Source organism: Clavelina lepadiformis, chromosome 8 (assembly GCF_947623445.1).
Source record: "Clavelina lepadiformis chromosome 8, kaClaLepa1.1, whole genome shotgun sequence".
NCBI lineage: Eukaryota > Metazoa > Chordata > Ascidiacea > Aplousobranchia > Clavelinidae > Clavelina > Clavelina lepadiformis.
The window spans coordinates 6,997,016-7,018,459 of record NC_135247.1 but is presented as its reverse complement, the minus strand read 5'-3'; the positions used below and the strand labels follow the sequence as shown (position 1 = coordinate 7,018,459).

Sequence of the window (21,444 nt, the reverse complement as noted above, 5' to 3'; positions counted from 1 at the left end):
ATTCACCGATAACAATATTAAAGTTATAGCTAATGTTGGATTTATTATGGTTTCAAGGACATAAAATCGCTTTTCTGAATGAGAAAAACTGTTGATATTGCAAAGGTTTGGTGCATCTCTTATAGTAGGCCTACTTAAAATTGAAAGCTGGCGCGGTGTTTGTGTTTTGCAGTGTATGTTTTATTAAAAGCGATCGTTCTTAACCGAAGCGTTGTATACTCGTTCCTTACAAAAAAAGCAAGACATGATGCTCAAGCTTTTCATTCATTAATTGTCGTATTTCAGGCACTTTTTGATTAATTTTGCGTTCTCGAGATGTGTTTCAAGTGAATATGTACAACTTAACACCAAGCGTCACTGGTCAAAAGTTACTTATCAAAGGTTATCATTGATCGCATCGGTCGTGTTGGAAGCGAGCGGCTTTGTATTTGGGAGCCACTTCAGTTTAACCGAGAAGTAACTGTTAGTTTAAAATTTTAATTGTTCACGCTTTCATGTCTACCAATTCCAATTTCAACATTCGGCCGCTAACAGTTAAGCATTTACGTATAGAGATGCAACAATTAATAACACAATACATCTATTAAATTTTGTATGGCTATATTTTTCTTTTTATTTCTCACAACGAGTCGTATAATTACGTTTGTTGTGAACAACCCTGTCATTATTATACAGTGTCATTACGATTGTAGTAAGTTATGTTTCTGTACTAATCGTATCCGATTAAAACTAACTAGAAATTATCAGTTAGTTATAATATATCAAATGACCTCTTCATTCAATAGCAAACGGAATTTTCTTAATTTTTTACAACTTTTTCGCAATAATTCGTGTAGAAATCGCACCTTAAGTTTAGTTTCTTAACTTTTCAAAATTGTGGCTGTTATACCATAACTCAATGGAGTTTTTGGAATGCCAAAGAATATTTGGTGAACTTTGCTGTTGTTTTGGTATGTTGTTTTACAGCATTTATGCACATCTCACAAAATTGTAGCACTGAACAAAGGGAAAATTGATATTCACTTTACGAAAGTAAGTTTTGACAAGCTACGATTTTTGCATGGTAAAACTTCACATCCGCTCATTTCCAAAAAATATACATACAGCTTATGCGACATAATGAACCAAAAATCCCTGTTTTCAAAGCGATTTTCCAGAGGCAACTGATGTAGGTGACCAAGACGTAATCTTTACAAAATGCGAAAATAAATTTAACCATTCCTACGTTTAATCGTTTTCGCTACGCAGTTTTTCGTTGGAGCTTACCCTTACCTTTGTCACCAACCACACATAAAAACATCAAATAAATGTTTAGTTTAACCACGCAGATTCAAAATCCGAGCACAAGTATTTTACCTACAGTAATAAGCGAAGTTTTTAAACGAAAGAATGTGGTACGGATCGCATTGAAGCAACTAAACGCCTTGTCGTAACGCAGCTGTTAAAAAAACTGGACAGAAAAATCAAAAAGAGAAAAACCGCTTAGGCACGCTACTATGCTCGGTAAAGCAGAGCCCAGAGCGAGTAGACGAAAATTGTGCAATATGATGTAGTATGGTTATTATGGAATGTTAATCTTTACGAAGACTATTTCACCGTTTGTAGGTCACGCAGCCTATTGTTAAAGATAGGCAGTTAGGTTAGGAGAATGGGAAAGCAAAAAGTTTATCTTAGCTGTTTATGATTTTATTGAAGTCAGATTTAGATTAGAAGATAAATTTAGGTTATGTTACTACTGTATGTTAAAACAGTTAAATTAGGTTAACCAGAAAATGTGAAAAATAGCTTCGAACGCACGATCTTTTCCGGTGAAATAGTGGCAGTCTAATCTCTATCCGTGGATTGAGGAAAGTCCTTGCCCAACTTAAACCTGATGATAATTCCCCATCACTCGAGCTCAGGTTACCGAGCTAGCCTTCATGCAAGGTCCGATTGTCACACATTTTTTATATATATAGTATTGCCCGAATTTAGGACTGTCCACAGGATCTACTGAACAGAAGCAGGTGTTGTTAATACCTTGCCCAAAGGCAGTGCAGCGGTATAACTCCACTGGGTGTCGAACACGGAACACGAGCAGGATATATTGGGAGGCCAGCGCTAGAATCACTCGGCTACCGTGCCAACTTTGGCAATTAGGGTCAAAATCTTCGGATGTGGATGAAGCCTTTCAGTGTTCGTCGTGTTACGGTGCGATATAGATTAACATTTTTAATAGGATATATCTGGGTTTATTTGCGTTATGAAAGCCTGGGGCGGCGCCCCCTCTGCGAACTTGACGCCCGGCCATAGCTAACATTTAATATAGAAAAACTCAAATAAATATCTACAGTATTATCTCTAATTTGAAATAACCAGGGAGTTGATAAAAATTTGTGTGTCAAAGATATCGATATTCAGGCAAATTTGAAATATATTGTGCATATTGAAATTGGTTTAATAGTTTTCCTTTCGATAGCCTGATACCCCAAGAGCTGTAGGTTAGCACATAAGTAATACTACCAGTACTAACCTTTAAGAGGCAAGTACAAAACAAGATGATCTTAAAGCAAAAAACATTCGTCAATAATTATACCGGAAAATAACATTACCAGAAGTGTTTTAGCATTTAGCCTAATGGGAACTAGTTAGGAAAATGGGTTGCAAGCAGAGCAAAGGGTATTGTTCCCCACAAGTTGTACTTAGGTACCGTGCCATTTTTATGGGGTAAAATGTAGTTTTATACTTTCATTTATACAGAACTTTGAGTTCATAATAGGATAAAACCGTTTTGAACTGATGGGCTTCATTTCCAGTCTGCACTTTCGTAAAATATCCTACCCCACGTACCGTAGGAACAGCATCATGTTTACGATATTAGCCTGACAACATAGGCTCGGTAACCGAATTGTCAGAGAGCTGGAACCGTGTGTCATGTTCGATACCGAATTGCTGCATGGCGTTACCGTTATAATGCTCTTGGGCTATGCAATAACGACGCTTACTCCTGTTCAGTGGACCTAGTGAACAGTTCTAAAGGTGGGCTAGATGATATCAAAAATGAAAAAAAAATTTGAAACTTGCACAATGGCTAGCTCGGCAACTGGGGCTCGAGCGTTGAGCAATCATCGTCGAATTTAAGTCGCGCAGACTCAATCTGAGGGTGAAATATTATCATACCATACCATTAAAGAGATTTGATTAAAGAAGGTACCGGTTGAAGCTACGGTACAGCTACACTATACCGGTAACAGACTGTTCTGCCAGTTCTGCTTTTGAACAAGAATATTGTAGCTACGACAAATGCACAACTCACTTGAACAAAAACCTTCGTATTATAGGCTAGACTGCTTGTTACCGTGCGTAAGACATTAACAACCTTGCCTTTGCGTTGTTGATACACTACCGTACCGTATGGCGTACACTAAAGAACCGGAACAAAACCGGTTGGTAGACAGCCTAGCTAAGTCTCAGTAGGCTGATTACCGTTATGAATCGCCGCCTTTTTTTACTACGTTTGGCTATTTTCTTTTGACAAGCTACCATTTGTAACATTTAACCTTACAGTATATCTGATACCATGGTTTCTGAACTAGGTAAGTTCTCTGTGTAACAAATACCACGACACAAGGCTAAATAAGCTCGAACTACCAATGCCACTTTCGCTGCCCATGAAATTTTGGCGGACAAATGAATTCTGAAAAACAATAACTATAATTGCGCTATTATGACGCAACAAGCGGGTGTACGTTTAGTGTTGTATTCAGTAGTCACCATTAGCGCATAGTCACAGCAATGATACAAAAAACGGTAGTCGGTCGGTCACAGACTCATAGTACTGTATTGTAGGCCTACTTACTTAAAAACAAAATAAATGATATCTGTAATATGTGACCTCAGAAAAGGGTGGACTTCGACATCGAATACCTGCGAAACGACTTCTGTTTTGTGGGTTTGCTACTTGGTTGTTTCTTCCTGGAAATTGCGTAATCTTTTGCAGGAAATTGTGACAAAGTTGTAACGCTTAAATTATCATAACTTAGCTGAGCGTGCGAGATGATTATGCAAGTTAACTACACAAACACAAACTTTTAAGCAAAAATCTATGTTTGTAGTTAGACTCACTACAAATTGACATTTGCCATGTAGAAATTTTTGTTGCCTTGCACGGACCGTCGGGCCCTTGTGTTTGCTTTATTTTTCCCTTTCATTAAACCCAACTGTGTATGTAGGTTCGTGGAATAACTTATTACACAAATAAAACAGATTAGCAGAGCCTCCAAGAGAGATAAAATCAAACAATATTCAGTTGGGCCTCTTTGAAGCCGATAAAATCTTTTCAAATCTAAATATTACATGTCCAGTAATTTTCAGTAAATCTACATCCACATGCTAACTCTCATAAATGCTTTGCACTTAACAGCATAATCGTAAAATGTAATTACTATACCTTACTAAACGGTAAACGTAAATTCTGAAACATAACTTAAATGATATTTGCAGTTGCAATGAATGACCATATTTTAAGTTTTACCAAAATAAAATTCTTTAGAATGTGCCTGAAAATTTCTTTCATGTGAAATAGTCATCATAAAATGTTTTCCTGCAATATTTCATATATCGCTATCAAAAGCAATTTCTGCGGCAATAGGTTTATTTTAGGCTGTCACTAAATCACCGGAAAAAACTGTACGTTTAAACCTATTTTTTATGGTTTCTTGTTAACCTAGCTAAATGTCATAACATACTGTTATAGTAGCCTAACCTAAATCTTTCATCTAATTTAAATCTATAACTTCAGTTAAACCCTAAATAGCTTAGATCGACTTTTTACCTAACCAAACCACCTGTTTTTAACAACGGACTGCGAACTCACTTACGGTGAATAGGGTAACCAACTTCCGATTAAAAAAATTTTGAAATTTTTTGGTAAGTCACATGTAATTTAGAATGGATGGAGTTCTTCTGTGCATAGGCGGATTAGCCCACCGGGAGTTCGGGAAATTTTCCGGTGGGCCGCTTGACTGAGGGTCTGTCAGTACGCTCAGATGACATGTTATAAGCATGAACGACTAACGTTTGCTGGAAAACAGCGGACGTAGCATATACACAGGGCCAAATTTTGGTAAATGCATGCGATGCAACTGCATTGGGTCCCGCGCTGTCTAGCACCTAAATAAAAAATAACAATTTAGGTTTTATTTTCGCTAATATAAACGCTTTGTTTCATTTTTACTGGAAAGAATCTCTTCTGGTGACAGTATATCATGAACTAAAGCTCCGCTGGGAGCTGATTTGCACAAAGTTTTCGTTATTATTAAATGAAAGTATTTCAAACCGACAAGGGGCGTCGCCATGAGGCATCAGCTCTAGCGTTCGGCTACGCGCATGTTAGCGCCGACCCTGCATGTATATAAGTAATTTCATATATAAATTAGATTTTACAATTTTTCCCACTTAACGAGCGTTTAATCTACATGGAATCGTCTTATGCTTTAAGATTTCGCAAACATTATGCTCTGGTGTTTTCTCTATATTATCTTACTGTGTTGTATTAATAAACATTTCCAGTTAAAACTATAAATAAACAATTCCCGCCGTTAACGTCCACTAATACACTTAGGGCTGCCTAACACAGTATACTCTGTTGCACTTCCGCTGTGTGTTTTAAAATTCGTTATTAAGAACCAAATTAATCGAATTTAAATTTCCTCTCCACACACGTCGGACTGGTTGGTTATATCAAAATTTTTCGCAAATTTACTTTGACAACTTCTTGTTGCAAAGTAACAGTAGCTTAGTGAGTTGTTTATCTTTCAAGTTAGCAAGCTGCTGCCTTGTGAAAGTAATTTGTGAGAAGTTGGAAAAAAACATAACATAATTGACTTGAGTTAGGCTCTTAGCACAGTATACATGCACGCACTGCTTTAAAAAGTGAAAACAAAATATATTGGGGTAAACACCCAAAATTAAAAACTCTTCTGTATTTTAAGAAATAGAAGAAAAAGATGATTAAAATGAGGAAAGCTGGTATTGAGAGAAATGCGAGAAAAAGAAAAAGAGATTGAAAGAAATTGCATTTCTGAGTTTGATGAGCATTTAAGAAGATTTTGCAAATGTTAGCACGTCATCCATCAGAAGGTCGAGATCAGTCAGTAAATTGCGCTGTGCCAGTTCCAAAAATTTCAACATTTGTTTGCAAATGCCAATATTAGGTCGAACGCCGTTTTGTACCAAAATTACTCTGGGGTTTGTAAAGTCGTCGCAAGATAAAATAGAAAATATTTCAGATTTCACCCTCATTTCGCCAAGACAACAGTATCTACTGGTAAAAATATAGCTTCTAACTGATTGTACCAAAGGTCGTTAGAAGCGGTTATATGGCCGACCGCCTTGCTCTTTTTGTATCCGTGCAAGAACTTTTAGCAAGTTAAAGTAGCTATATGGGCTAAATGCGAAGACACGTTTAAGAAGTCAGCTAAGCGATGGACATTTTATAGACTCATCTTTTTGTGGGTTTTTCCTGCTAGTATTTCGAATGTAGTAAATAAGATAGCGTAAAGCAGTATTAAAATGCGCAGAATTCTTGCAAAAAAGGAGCTATTTTCCTCATACACACGTTTCACTTTCAAATTTTTTTAATGCGAAAATGACAAGAGCCGCTCTGCATGTTTAAATTCCCTGGCTGATTCAGTTCGCTAATCCGCCTCTGCTTCTGTGTAGAAAAGAGGTCCTTGTGTGGCGATTATTGCAGTTTTACAAGTCCAAGAGACGTACTTATCTATCGTGACAAGGGGGTACAAGGGCATACTCCCCCGCAAAAGTTTGGGTTAACAAGGTCTAGAATGGCACAGAATCAATACGACTAAGAAACAACTGGCACAGTATTTCAATATTTCAAAATATTCCTCATTAAAGATTGGGTTAGTTTTGGTAATAATATTGGTAAATTATTATGACTCACAGCAACTCTTTTTATGCTTGGCTGAGAGTGGATTATGACTTTAGTTATACCATTAGCACATCATCTGTATAAACTTTGACTCAATTACACCAACTAACAGACTTGGGAAAATGTAGTCAACTACTCACGCTATTGTGCAGTTGTAATTCATGGTATACGTAAGGACAAGCTACTGAGAACAACATAATTCAAACAAAATTAAAATACTGCATCGAACGTAGACTTCATTCGACAAACTGACATTATTGCAGCTCCGAAAAGTGCCCTATAAGCAAGTTGCATATCGAAAAAACAATAAACGAAGCGCAGATATCAGTTCAATTACATCTTTGTTGTCACCGAACTTTCTAGATTATTGTTTGCACGGCTTGGATCAGTTGTTTCTAATAATGGTACAGAATCAGGGCCGTCTTGAACGCTGCCCGTTTTGTTCTCTTTCCCTTTCTTCGACCCAGATCTTCTGAACTGCTGTAGAAAATCTTTTGATTCGCCTTTTCCTTTAGATTTATCACCACGACCCTTTTTCGAAAAACTGTGACCAGGACTGCTGTGACTTTCCGATAACTTACCCGTTAAAGGTTCGTGAGCTGACCCTGTTAACAAAACAAGACTACGCTCATGAAGGAATTCAAACCAAATATGTTAATATTCATCCCAAAGGAAAATCTTTACTGGCTGGCACACAGCGAAAAGGTAAGCAGTAACTATCCGAAGTGGCTCTACAATGGAGAGTGCTTGAAGACGATAAACTCATAATTATTATTTATAATCTATTTTCTTATTGTGCTGGGCAATTTACAAACACTAGCCTAAAATGTGGGGAAATAAATCCGTAAACCACCAAATTCAAACTTACTCCTCTTAGAATTCATAGCGTCACTTGCACTTTTTGATAATGAATTACTTCTCTCCATATCCTTATGAATTAAACCTGTTTGCTCCTCTATGTTGAAATGCTTCAGAGAAGGGACACTTGTGGAACTTAAACGGTGGGAACCTTTCCGATTTGGTGAATTTCTATACTCCACTGAGGTACCAGATGGATTTCTATGCCTTGTCTAAAGGTAGAAATTAATGAATATGTATCATACCTTGATATTTGTATTCATTTATTAAAACTACAGCGTATTTGCAAATATAACAGCACTTTCCTATTAACAGTGTAAACCGTAATGATAACTGCATTGTACAATCACACTAAGCAAAAAGACGAAGACTAAAACGTAATTTTACAGTGCTGCTAATAAACTTGTCCAGTAAACTGTTGTTTTAAACTTACACGTTCATCCTCATTTGATTTGGTAGAAGCAAGCCATTTCTTGCTTTTCTTTTCACTTGCAGAAGTTGCCACGTTTTTCATAATTTTTTCAGCACCTAAAATATCAAGTACATGTAAAGTAAGGGTCAGCATGTTTTGAAAAGTTTACAGCTTTTTAAAACGAAACGTTGCTTATCTTACCTGAGCCATGCGCACTTGGTGATGGCATGGACTTTTTAAATTTGGACTTGTTAACTTGTGACGGTGAAATGTGCTGCTTGCTGAAAATTTCATAGTGAAACTTTAGTAACACAGTGTTTTGAAAATTTGTTGATTGCCAAGCTTGAAAAGATGTTAATCAAAAGATTCAACTGTACTTTTATTCAGTTAAAAAAACGGTGGGTCATTAAGGTAAATATTTTAAAAGATATATGATAAAAAGGTGTAAATATTTTCAAAATTGACGCTCTAACACAATTGTTTGACCTTCCACCTCGTTGTTGGTAAACGATTCTTGAATAAACTAAAATGTTTTGTGTGATTATTTTCCTTTCTGGGAAAAGAGACCTGTTTTGTTTCAAAAGGAACAAAGGAATTCAAAAAATTTCCCAAAATCCTTTTTGTAGATTTACCATTAAGAGTTGGAGCCTCTGGTAGTCTGGTGTTATCATGTCTACAATAATATCTGACTGCATTTCAGACAAAACGCACCTGTTTTCATCATGCTCTGTTGTCAAGGTGCTCTGATGTTTTTCTTTAGCGATAGATTCTAAACGGTAAAAATATAATGGAGACATTTGAGAAGGCCAACAAAACCTGCACTATAAAAATGTCACCATGTAATACTTTAATATCATGTTATTCTACACCAATCACCAACCTTCCTGCTGGAGGCTGAGTGTAAAATCTCCTGATACCTCTTCACTTGTGTGCTGCCATTTGTAGTGTTTAATTGATTGAGCAGTGACGGCATGTCGCATTACCTTCTTGCTGGATGTTCTTGTCATAACTGGGGTTAAGGTCTCTGTAAGTCCAAGGGGGGTGTCATCGCTAAATTTACCTTTCTCATGATCCACAGAATTCATTATGGCATTACATAGTAGCAGCACCTGCATGATGGGAAACAAAACCTTAGCAAAACATAGCACATTGGTTGCTGAGTGTTTAAAAAATATATATATTTCTAATACCTGAGGGGAAACTTCATACGTTGCACGTTTTTGCACTGCCTGTACAGCTCGCGTGGCCTCAACCCGACAGCCATTATAAAGTGCATGATAAATTGCACGAAGAAGTGTCAAACACAAATTATTTTCCAGTCCGATTCTACGATCATTCTTGGATCTACAGCAAAAAGTGGTAAAAACTATGCGATCTATTAAAAAAGAGTATATCACACTTTTTCCACCCAGTCACCTTGCTGTTTTAAGAATACTTTGATGCCAAGGAAAACCTATGCAGGAGATTTGTACACATACACGACACAACTGCTGCAGTGAATATTTTGAAACACTGGTGATGTGGTCACAGTATGAAGACATAATGACATTCAGAATCTGAATAAAGTATATTGTTCCACTTGAACTAAAGCAGAGAGCCAATCTTTTGACATAAATTGCTTACATCAAACTACTTTATTCGTACATTAATGTTTGCACTAAGATGTGTTTCTCTATTTTCATTACTTACTTTGCATCTGTTTGAAGGAACAATGGTGGTTTCCACAGTGGCTATTGGTAAATGTGCATATGTTCTTACAGGATTGGGCATGTTTAATGTGTGTTCGGAAAATGGATGCTGAAAACATTGGCACAGGTCATTGGAAGCATCATAGACTGCTACTTCACATAACACTTCTGCCCATATTATCATTTACAAGCTAGCATAAAGGTGCTAAAGGTACTGACTATCTTGGCCCTTACTGATGGGCTGAGTCAAATGCGAGTCCACCTTTTCAGTAAAGTATTGGCATATTTTCAATACTTGAGCTCGGTTCAGTATTGCTTATAACTTAGCACTAGACATCACATGACAAAGATGCAGGGAGACAAGTGGGCAATATGAGATGTGGCCAAAAAAATTTAGCATTTAGTTTTTGCAATTATGGTATGGGTGGTGAAGTAAGTTACATGAATATTTGAAATATAACAAAGAGTTTACAATGCACAAAATACAATGCAATAGAAAATAACATTACGCACAAAATAATAACTTGGTGTAACCCAGGGGTGGCCAACCTGGCTAACGGTGAAATCAACTTTGAAAATTTTTTACAACTAGCGACCAACTATTGTTAAAATTGTAACAAAATTTATGTAAGCAACCTGACATTGGTAACAGTAACCCAAAAGAATGCAAAATGACAAAATCTAACTTAGTGTTCGTATGCAAGATCTAGATTTTCCAATGATCACTTTCCTCAAGTTTTTCAAATTGTTGTGGCCATCATTGGTTCCCTTACGTTTGAATGCGTAAGTCCGCCAGAATGGTGAGCAACAGCGTTTTTTAAGGTAAGATTGCACTGTTTTTAAAAGTTGGATCAAAATTCTAGGTTTAGGCACCTCGACCAAAATGCATGAAGGGCATTTTTATGCACAAAATCTAATTTAAAAAGCCTCCAAGTGAAATAAGATGTCGTAATTATTCATATAGCAACCAGTAATTCAAGATGTACATTTTTGAAATGCCGTTTGAAACAACTTTGTAACGCTGTATAGGTCGATTTTGAAACTCCATTAACATTTGCCCAATGCTCTGAAAGTCCAAAGATTCGGCTTTAAAGCTACCTTGTTGAGTATTTTCAATCCAAGTTTTTTGCTTTCTTGGCACCTACTCAAGTGAGTAAGATCTAGATCTGAAATTTAAGGTCTCCACTTGGTATCAATAGTGCAGTTGCTGCAACAACTAAAGAATGGGCTGTGGAATACACAACAATATTGTTTTTGTTCTATCCACTACTCATCGCTTTTGTTTGTTGAGTTAATTGAGAAACCAAAATTAAGGTCAAAAATTTTATGCAACGAAAAATGTCGTTTGAAAGTCTCTCTATGTAATCTTTCTTAGTTACTGTGAAATATTTATAAAAAAGGTCTTGTAAAACTGATAATTAAAGGCTTGTAAGTACTGTCCAACAGTGCTTACAAAGAGCATAGAGTTTACCACTGCTGAAACAATGGTTGGTCAATAATTATGTAGCAATGATGTAAGAATAATGCTGAAAAAAATCTAATATAAGCGAAAACGTAAATTGTATCCTCCAAATCTGGTAAAAGTCCATATAGCCCATAGGCCTAGTTAGGCTACTGTGGACCCCCACCACAACCAAATGCTGTTAGATTTTTTTTATTCTATGGAATGTCCCAAACACATTTAAGATCGGTAACAGTGAAATAACTCATTCCCGCTATGCGTTTATGCATCATAGCTAATTTTGCCTTTTCCAAGTCTTTTCCGAATTTTTTTTTAGTAAAGCGCCACTTTGAATTTATGAAAAACTTGCATGGCTCCAATAATCTTTCCAACATCTGCCAACATAGTTTGTTATATACATGCAATGTTAGCCTAGAAGCATTGTTTCTGAAATATATTATTACAGTATGCGTTTGTGTATACAGTATTAAACACAGGACTGAATTACAGCATTGCCTTAAATCAGGGGTGTCAAACTCAATCGCACCAGGGGCCAAAACTCAAAACTTATTTAACGCCGCGGGCCGAAAGGATAAAACTGGATTGAACGTTTCGTGACACGAGTACATGAATTGAAACAGGCAGCGAAACAACACCAAATTTTTGATGTTTTTGACGATTTTTGATTATTTTTCTCTTACGTCATTATGTTTCATTCATCTCCTTGCAAAGGCATTAAAGAATTAACAAACAATAAAGAAAAAAAGCAGCCCAGATTCCAAGCGTTAAAATAAATCTATTTATTCTATCGTATGGTGGGGCAACTGCTGTGCTGCTGTATTGTGCGATTTGTTATAATCTTGTTTCTTGCTTGAAAAAAGTAATTTATACTGTACAATGATCTCGCGGGCCGGAAATAGTTCTATGTATAAAATAACATTGCGGGCCAAGTTTTACTGTAAAGCAGGCCGGATGTGGCCCGCGGGCCGGGAGTTTGACACGTATGCCTTAAATGGTTGTTTTGGTTGCAAGCCAAAGGCTTGTATCTGATGTGTTAAATTAAAACTTAACTTTATGATTATCCTTTGCTATGTCTAATATACATTCTTTTTACTTGATTACCATTCCATTTAGTCTTTCTTTGCCTTATTTAATGTTGCAAGTGATTGATAATAATTATATAATGCAGCTGCCGTTACTAACATTTGATACAAATTACGCTATTACACAACCTACTTTTTCGGCATATTTTATGCACACAAAACATCGATAACTAGCTTTTTATCTGTCTGTACTCACTACATAAACGCAATTGAAATGCGCGCTGTATGCTGCACTCGGCTCACATTGCCGTTTTTTGACATAGAGCAATAGCTGAAAACAATGTTTGTAATGTGACATAGTAACCGTTCTTTGTTAACTATTTCTACGATCATAAATTGAGTATGGAAAGCATGGTAGTGACACTGCTAAACTGTAAAAGTGATACCACACTGCACAACACCCACGAAGAATATCGCTTTTGCGTCACAAGCAAAAGTAAATCACACACTACATCAATAAAGCTACGACATACAATTAAGTTTGAAAAGTCCAATTAATAACGACTATAGCAAATAATGTTTATTTACATTTCAACCTGACTCTTACATAAAACAAGAATAAACCGTAAAGTGCTTTGTCAAAACAGATGTTTTTTTTCTGGGAAATATGGAGTGTCTGCTGTCAAAACAAACACAAAGTTTTGTGCAACTGAAACTAATTATTAAGTAATTACTTGTGATATAATATGGTGTTAATGATATCTGCTTTGGCAATAAACAACAATGATACAGTATTAGCATAAAACAACACGTGCAGCAATATAGACAAAATTATGTAATAACGCACAGCCATGTGGCATAAATTACCTAATTAAACTTTGAGTTAAGCGCAACACTAGTTATTCCATCTTTAGAGGGTGATTAAGTCGTTTCGTTAGTATAGTTTGTAGCTTAGTAAAAGTGAAGAGGTGAATAGTTAAAGCAGACTGTATATTTTGCGGATCTGGCAAAAAGTTGGCATTTAAAGTTAAGGCACCAGGACTATGCAAACCTTAGCTCAATTTCAAAGTGATGGTTGGAAATTAAGTTTTGATATGGCAGAAAAAATTATGAAAAGTTGCTCACTCGAATCAGGGGCTTTAATTTGTTTGCATGTGAAGCTAAATTCCATAGAAAGTGCATGACTGACATTTTTAAAACTGTAGCCAACATTATCCTTATATGATGATCATAATATTCCACAGAGTAAGGTGCGTGGGTAATGTTCTAACGGAGTTAAAATCGCTATAGGCAAAATACATACATACATTGGTCACTTTTTATCCTGCAGGTTGGCTATTTAAAGAAGACACATGATACGCATTTTTTTGTCTAATTAGGTATGAGTTATGTTATTGTATTTACATACTTTTCATGTGTATTCGGCAAATTAAAACATCCATATAAGGAATACCTAGATTTTATGATTTTACGATATTTAAGTATCGCATATGTGATTTTAATCGTAATAATGGTATATTAAAGAAATTACATTTAAAAACTATAGTGTCTAAGCTTCAAGTTTCGAATTTCGAAAATATATGTGGACGCATTTATTTTTTCTTTCGTATCTCATTACTTAGTTACCATCTTTATCTGTATACATCTGCCCTGGAGAATTAAAAGGCCAATGCTTTTTGTGACAGCACCCTGCTCTTTAGTAAAACGTAAAGATTGTCAACAATAAACATAACATTGTTCGTATAATGTAAAAGAAAATTGACAGCTCAAAACGAAGCCTGAAGTGCGTGTTACTTCACAATGGAAATAAATATGCATCGATTCCAGTAGGACATTCTGTGACACTCAAAGAAACGTATGAAAACATTAAGGATGTGCTGGAAACACTGAAGTACAGTGATCATGGCTGGGGATTATTTGTAGACATAAAAATAATGAACCTTCTGTTAGGACAGCAAGGTGGTTACACCAAATACTCTTGTTTTCTCTGCTACTGGGATAGCAGAGCCATAGATGAGCATTGGATAAAAGATAAGTAGCCAGAAAGGAACAGTTTAACACCTGGAGAGAAAAATATCATTCATAACCCGTTAGTAGATACCAAGAAGATCATCCTGCTGCTACTTCCCATCAAACTTTGGGCAATGAAATGGTATGCTAAGGCTCTTGATCACAATGGAGATTGCTTTAAGTACATCTGCTAAGCCTTCCCAAGTCTCAGTGAAGAAAAGAAAGAAAAAGGCTGGAGTTTTTAGTGGCCCACAAATAAGGAAGCTGCTCAGAGATCCAAACTTTGCAGCATCAATGAACACAGTTGAAGTAAGGGCTTGGAATGCTTTTTCTTTAGTTGTTAGTAACTCCTTTGGCAACAGAAAGGCAGAGAACTATCGAGACCTCGTAAAAGAAATGTTGTCCAGCATGCAAGAGATGAATGCAATATGAGCATAAAGCTACATTTTCTGAAAAATCATTTAGATTACTTTCCTGAAAACCTTGGGGACTTCAGTGAAGAATAAGGTGAACGTTTTCACTAAGACATTAGAGTTATATGAAAGAGCGCTACCAAGGCCGATGGGACTGCCACATGATGGCAGATTACTGCTGGAACTTGAAGGGAGAAAATTACACCACTACCCATAAATTAAAGCCATTAAAACGAAAATTTTCGAGCTTTTAAAGATTGTGGCATTTCTGTATCATTACATTGATTGTTCAACGGCTAGTTTCTAGTGATGTTTTTTAAATGATTTCGAGGCTTTGTGTTTGTGTTTTGCATGATTATGCGTTCCAGCAGTTTTGATTAAAACAACCTCTACATTTCAAGGCGGTTTCTGATTTGCGGTATTATTTATAATGAACATATATATTATCTCAAAAACGTGATGTAATAGAAAAAAATAATGCCAGATTGGGATTCAGCGCCCCAAAATTAGGTAAAAAAGACCCCAACACAGTCTGCCGCAAAAACCGTGTTGACCAGTGATAGTAGCCATGCAAGTTAATTGTAAATTCAAAGCGGCGCATTACTTAAAAAAAAGACTCGGAAAAGGCAACATTAAGTACGATGCAAAAACATATTGCGAGAATGAGTTAACTCATTGTTACCGGTGATAAACATGTTCGTGACATTCCATAGAATAAAAAAAAGCTCACGGCATTTGGTTGTGGTAGGGGTGCACGGTACCGTAGCCTACCTGGGCTCCCAGATTATAATAGTGTGTAAAGTTCTGACGTTATTCTTTATGACAAAGTACAGAGTGTATGTAATATGTTCATGTTAGACAGAAGTTGATGGTAAATGCCTGAGACATCACGTTCCAACACCATCAATTACACTTTACTAACTTAGCTTTCGAAACTTTGGGAATTTATATACAAACACCGTTTTGTACAGCTTCATAAAAATACAACGGTCTACAACTATTTGAAATACAGTGTAACTTTTTACACTCCAAAAAGCTACCTGCGGCAGTGAACTAATTATTGCTTGAGGAACAAATCAGTGTAAAAACCTGGTAGTACTCTTTAAACGCAAATTCTGGTCTAATAAGACACATCAGATTTTGAAAACACTCACCACCATAGGATCATGATATATAGAAGGATAAACAATACTAGGGATTTCCACTCCGCATTCAGAGTCTAACTGTTCTTGGTTAGAGTTGTCCTTTTCTTTTTCGTCACAGACTAGGTTGTATATTGACAAAAGATATGTCCCAAGAGATAGTTTGTATAATGATGTTTCATGGTCTGGAGATGAACACATTTGCATGTATGTTCCAATCATAGCTGGAAACATGTCAATCGCAAACATTTTCATTTCTGAGAACCTGCATTAAACACAAAGGAGAGTAAATCAATGTCATTTCTAGCTGGAAATAACATGGGAATGTAAGAGGTGTATAATATACTATACAATACAGGTAGGTCTACATGTACGACATGTATTTGGCGCCCAAAATAAGAACAACTGGAAACAACAAACTAAGATTTTTCTACCAAAAACGAAACAAAATGGTGAAGCAATGTTTTGACTGATATCAAATTGATTTTGGCTGTAGTAAATTTTTAGCTGAAAAAATAATATATCATCAATACAAAACTAGCCTTTCCTAGCTAGCTAGCTAGCAATGCTAAACGCTCTGATCTTTTATGATATGTCATACTTGTGGTACATAAATTTCTTTTTATGATGTCACAAAATGTTGGTTGTAAAACGCTGGATGTATTACTTTGTCTCATCGATTAAACGAGATGCCAGAAAATAATATGAAAAACCCTCTGCATATAAATCATTGTATTGTTTAAAATAACACAAAGTAAGGATGCAAGTCAAAAGGACATTTAAGGACATTTCTCAGAAATAAGGACAATTTCAATATTTTTTAAGATATATTCCCTGAAATTAAACAAAAACCTTGAAATAAGGACGGTATGGAATATAAAATCCCCGAACATAGGAGCTTATTAATTGGGAAAAGGTAAATGCTTGTAGTTAAATGTATAAAATACCAAAACAGAATACCTTAAATATTATCGTAGTTTTGAATTCTGTCCTTTGATGTTTGGACTTCAACTACTGTCTTATCATACTGTGCCACCTTTTGTACAAGCTTATCATGATCCCCATGGAAGACACGTTTTCTAATTATTTACACTTTGTCATTTATATACTGTGTGTTGTATATTGAGTAATATTATATTCTGAAGAGGAACAATTGTATTTCTAAGGCCCAAAACATGTTAGTTTCCAATACAATATGAATATTTCTGCAGTTATTGTTTTTAATGAAACAATTTAGTATAATAAAGCCAATTCAAGTGCCTCCAAGTTATTTTAATATGAAAAATAAATACACAAAGCAACGGTCCTGGGACCAACAACCAATAACATACCCACTACGATAAAATTCAAATAGCTGATGGCATGATGGTTGTACAAGTCGTGTCAATGTTTCATTGTTTGAAGACATCAGTACTCCATGAAGAGAAAGCATTACATGTGTTTTTTCACTAAGTTTCTTTGCATATCTTGGCCTTGAAGAATCTTGTAAACTTTTAAATTCGGCCAACCATTCCCGTACAACCTGCTCATCTGGTATTGGAGGCTTTAGTTCCATTTGATAGGTGCACTTAGGTCCAAATATCACACAAAATACTATAAGTGAATAAAAATTAAAAAATATTAAACTGTTAGTTTTTCGCTGACGTATTTCACTGAGAAAAATGGACATTTAAGGTACTTTGTCTCAATTATATACATGTTATGTCAAGTTACAGGTGTGCATAACATATTAACCTATATATAAACTAAACTAACCTAATAACATCAACTCAAAAACAGTAGTGATTTAAAGAATAAAGCACCGGTGACACATCACCTTTTAATTAGCAGATAGTTAACTTTGAAGTCTACTAGACTATTATACAATTTTAACTTTACCAGTTTGTATAAATGCTAGGTGTCAGTCAATCCCTGACTTGAATTTGTCCAAAATTTATATTGGGTTATCAAACAGTGCTACCTATAGACTATTGCTAACCAGAGTTATAGTAACTTTTAAAAATCAAAAGCGAGAGAGAAAACAAAAATTTTGTTATTTCAGTAAATTGAAACAGTGCACAACCAACAACAAAATCAAAAACAATCGTATGACATGGAACAGCGAAAGATTTGCGTCAGATTTCTTTATTCATTTTAAGCCATTTAAAGTGAGGGGCAAGTCCAAAAACAAGTTGGCTTTAAATCAAACAGTAGATGCCAGGAAATATATTGGCTAAAAGGATTTTTATTAAAATGTAGTGGTAAAGCAGTTATTGCCAAAATTGCATCACGACTTTGGCCTCCTATTATAACAAAGAGGGCGGTCATGAATTATGACGTCACAGTGTAAAAACAATATGCTTCATGACTGGGGTTTGTATTAGGTATGGTAGGCTAGCTAACGTGTTTTGGATGGAATACGTCTCTATAGGTAAGTGATTTTGTATAATGTTTATTTTCAGCATATACTGGGCCTGTAGGAATGTAACATATGACACTGACAGTAAAACTGGAAAAGCATTCTTGTTTTTACTGCAGTTACTGATGGCGGTACCGGACTAGGCTAAAGCCAACAGCCAAGACTTCACTGTAGGTTACCATTTACATAAACCAATACAAATATACCAACGGTAAACTAGTTTAGGTTCATTTAACGCAAAATGTTCGTGTTATACACTTAATAACTTAAGTATACGCAATAATTATACCTATTACTCTTTACTTGTTTGCCACAGAATACATTCTATTTAAACTTGATCCAAATACCTAACGCACACTTCTGCACTAGACCCCAATTGCCATTATATGCGCAATTAATATTAATCCCCCGTGCAATTGGCAAACTTTCCAATCTGTAAAGTAGCCTTGGCCCTTGGTTACTTCTGTATTAAAGCTAGGAAATCGGGTAGAGTTGTTTATATGTCGGTCATGTTTGAAAATTTTAAGTTAAATAGACTAATCCCATTTTGTGTCAAACAAAACTAGGCTTAAATTTGTCCAAAAAAATCTCAAAGTTTAGCTTTTAAACTCACTGGTAAGCCCCAAACTTATCACACACAAAAAAAAAAAAATGCTAAATTTGGGAATTCCCCTAAGCCAAAAATGCTTAAATATTAGATTCAGAATCTAGATTTAGATTGATTTACATTTCAAAAAAATTTAGATTTATATTGCACTGTGAGAAATTCAAAATATTTCTTGTTTAATATTTGTATAAATATGACTTCAACAAACATCATTTACAGCATTTTTCTGTCCTATTTAATTATATAAGCATGATTGTACTTCAAAAATCTGCACACTTTATAATCTGTAACGTTTTGTGAATGTGTACTGTGCTACTAAACTTATAACTAGGGCGATTATTTTTTGACTTGTCAAAAAAAGTCAAAAATTTGTCAAATTTACAGCGTTAGGTCAAAAATTGTCAAAATTGTTTAAAAAGTCAAAATTTTTTACCAAGTCAAAATTGTTTAAAAACTGCATTGTCGTGGTGTCGTAGAGGTTGCACTGTAGGTGAACTTGTCATTTTACATTGTACACCTTGTAGCCTACTTTATACTGTTGTAAATGGCCCATTGTCTTCTTATTGTGAATCAGCTCTTGCTTCGGTTTTGCTTTAGATACATCATGTATCTTTAGTTTAGAGTGTTTAGACAAATGTATTGAATAGTTTTTGTTGTGTTTTAGTTGCAGTTTTTTTGGCAGTGATTTGTAATTAGCTCATTTCCCTTTTCAGAATAGGCTAGGTCTGTGTTCAGATTTTTGCCCTTCTTTACTATACAATAAATTTTAAGTTTTTGTACAATAATGCGTAATTTAACTACTTGATTTCTTCATACGTCAAAATTTGTCCAAAAAAAGTATTTTAATGTCAAAATTTTCAATTTTTAGGTCAAAAAATAATCGCCCTACTTATAACAGTAACATCCGACAATGTTACATGCCGGCTTGCCGCTGTCATTCCAAATCGTGCAAGATAAACGGTGAAGTTGATGCTATTTCGCGGCTATTCCTCGATACTGACGAATCTCATCTTAAGGCTTGAATTAATTGCTGGTTAGTAGTTGTCCTAAGAGTGAATTGCATGTATCAGATAAACACATATTAATTTTCAGTTGTTTAATTAGTTCGACCGTCAGAGCTATAAAAGCTAGACATGTAAAGTGGTCAAAGTGAATACTACATTCTGCATTAACTGTTCAAAACTCGGTGTGTCAAGACAGAGATAAGGTCCTTGTTCATACAATTTGCCGACGGTAACTAGTTATGTAAGCAATAACTGTGACGGTTACGTCATAAGTCAGTATATCAAATTTTGGATTTTATTTATTATAAATGTACGCTTCTGACTTTGCTGCTTTCATAACACTATGGCAAAGGCGTTGGGCGCTATATATTGGGTATATTATTGGGTATAACCAGTAGTGAGATTCAAATACTTCAACATCCGGTTCTGTCACTAGCAGCATGCCATATTGACCCGGGACCGAAGTAACAAAGTCTTATACATACGCTTGTTAACAACCGGTTCGCGGAGGTTATTAAAATTCCAAGAACCGGTGCGAACCGGCTGAATCCTACCACTGAATCGGTAGGCCTATAACCAATTCTTTAACGATTTGAAATAACTTGTTTTGAGACTCGAGTCAAGTTAACCCAAACTTCTCCAAAACACAAGTCAAGTTTTTTCAAAAACCTGACTCAAATCTTTCTATTTCTGGTATTAATTTTTTCTATATTAACAAAATATAACTTAAATTTTGTTACTGGACTCTTTGTGTTGCTACTTGCAAGTGACAACTGTCAAAATTTTGAGGCAGTTGCAATAGTTTTTTTGCAATTTGATGATAAAAATTCTGTGGACTGAGTTATTTCAGGTTTTGTAAGACGCCTTTTTTATATGCCTCTTCGATAATAATAATAATTTTTTTTTCTATGTAGTCGACTAGTGTTGCATTGACTCGAGAGTCATACGTTCAAAGTGACTTCACTTGACTCAAGTCGAAGTTTAGAATGACTCGAGTCACGTTATGACTGTTGTCAAGGCAAAGAATAGAGCTTTTAGTAAAAAGAACAGATACTGTATGCATAACCACTGTATATAGGCGAGAATAGAGGGAGTTCTTCTTCACAAGACCTCGAGTCAGAATGGATTTGTGCTCTATTTGTCGAATGAACTTAAGTTACACCCATGTAACCTCTTTGAGAAGAAAATTATATTTTGGGCGTAAAATGTACGAATAGATTCTAACTTAAAATGTAACAAATTTATTTATTATAAAACATTGAGTATCTTGTTGTAGCTTTGTTTAGCCCCGTCTCATTAAAACTCAATAACCTCCAAGTTCATCGCTCACGTAGTAGGACGAGGGGTAAAGTTTTTGATTTGGCCAAAAAACAAAACTAGTATACAAATGCGTGAGGTCTGCAAACTATATGCTACACAAGGAATTCTTTCTATATATAAGGCTTTTATGGACCAATAAACCTTACAAAAAACGAAAGTTGTAATAAAGGTAACGAA

The 21,444-nt window shown here is 35.5% G+C and overlaps 1 protein-coding gene across 2 annotated transcripts; it reads right to left on the bottom strand.

Moving 5' to 3' along the window:
* Positions 1-7,067: 7,067 nt before the first annotated feature.
* On the bottom strand, positions 7,068-18,801 carry LOC143469140 (hyccin-like). Of its 2 annotated transcripts, XM_076966719.1 has the most exons (12): positions 17,817-18,801; positions 17,270-17,531; positions 15,951-16,203; positions 9,891-9,998; positions 9,618-9,757; positions 9,392-9,545; positions 9,082-9,310; positions 8,913-8,970; positions 8,403-8,482; positions 8,223-8,317; positions 7,800-8,001; positions 7,068-7,536 (listed from the first exon to the last, which is right to left on the bottom strand). In XM_076966719.1, the coding sequence occupies exons 2-12, from the start codon at positions 17,491-17,493 to the stop codon at positions 7,265-7,267; spliced, it is 1,815 nt and encodes a 604-aa protein (XP_076822834.1). In that variant the 5' UTR covers positions 17,494-17,531; positions 17,817-18,801; the 3' UTR covers positions 7,068-7,264. The 2 variants fall into 2 exon arrangements, with proteins under 2 accessions (XP_076822834.1, XP_076822833.1); XM_076966718.1 differs by lacking the exon at positions 17,817-18,801 and having other exon boundaries at positions 17,270-17,758.
* Positions 18,802-21,444: the final 2,643 nt, after the last annotated feature.

Coding starts and splice junctions, on each gene's coding strand:
- LOC143469140 (XM_076966718.1), bottom strand. CDS start 17,607: ATGTCCATTTTTCTCAGTGAAATACGTCAGCGAAAAACTAACAGTTTA. Junction 9,758..9,890: donor TTCCTTCAAACAGATGCAAA/GTAAGTAATGAA, acceptor TACTTTATTCAG/ATTCTGAATGTCATTATGTC. Junction 7,537..7,799: donor CGCTATGAATTCTAAGAGGA/GTAAGTTTGAAT, acceptor TTTTGTTAACAG/GGTCAGCTCACGAACCTTTA.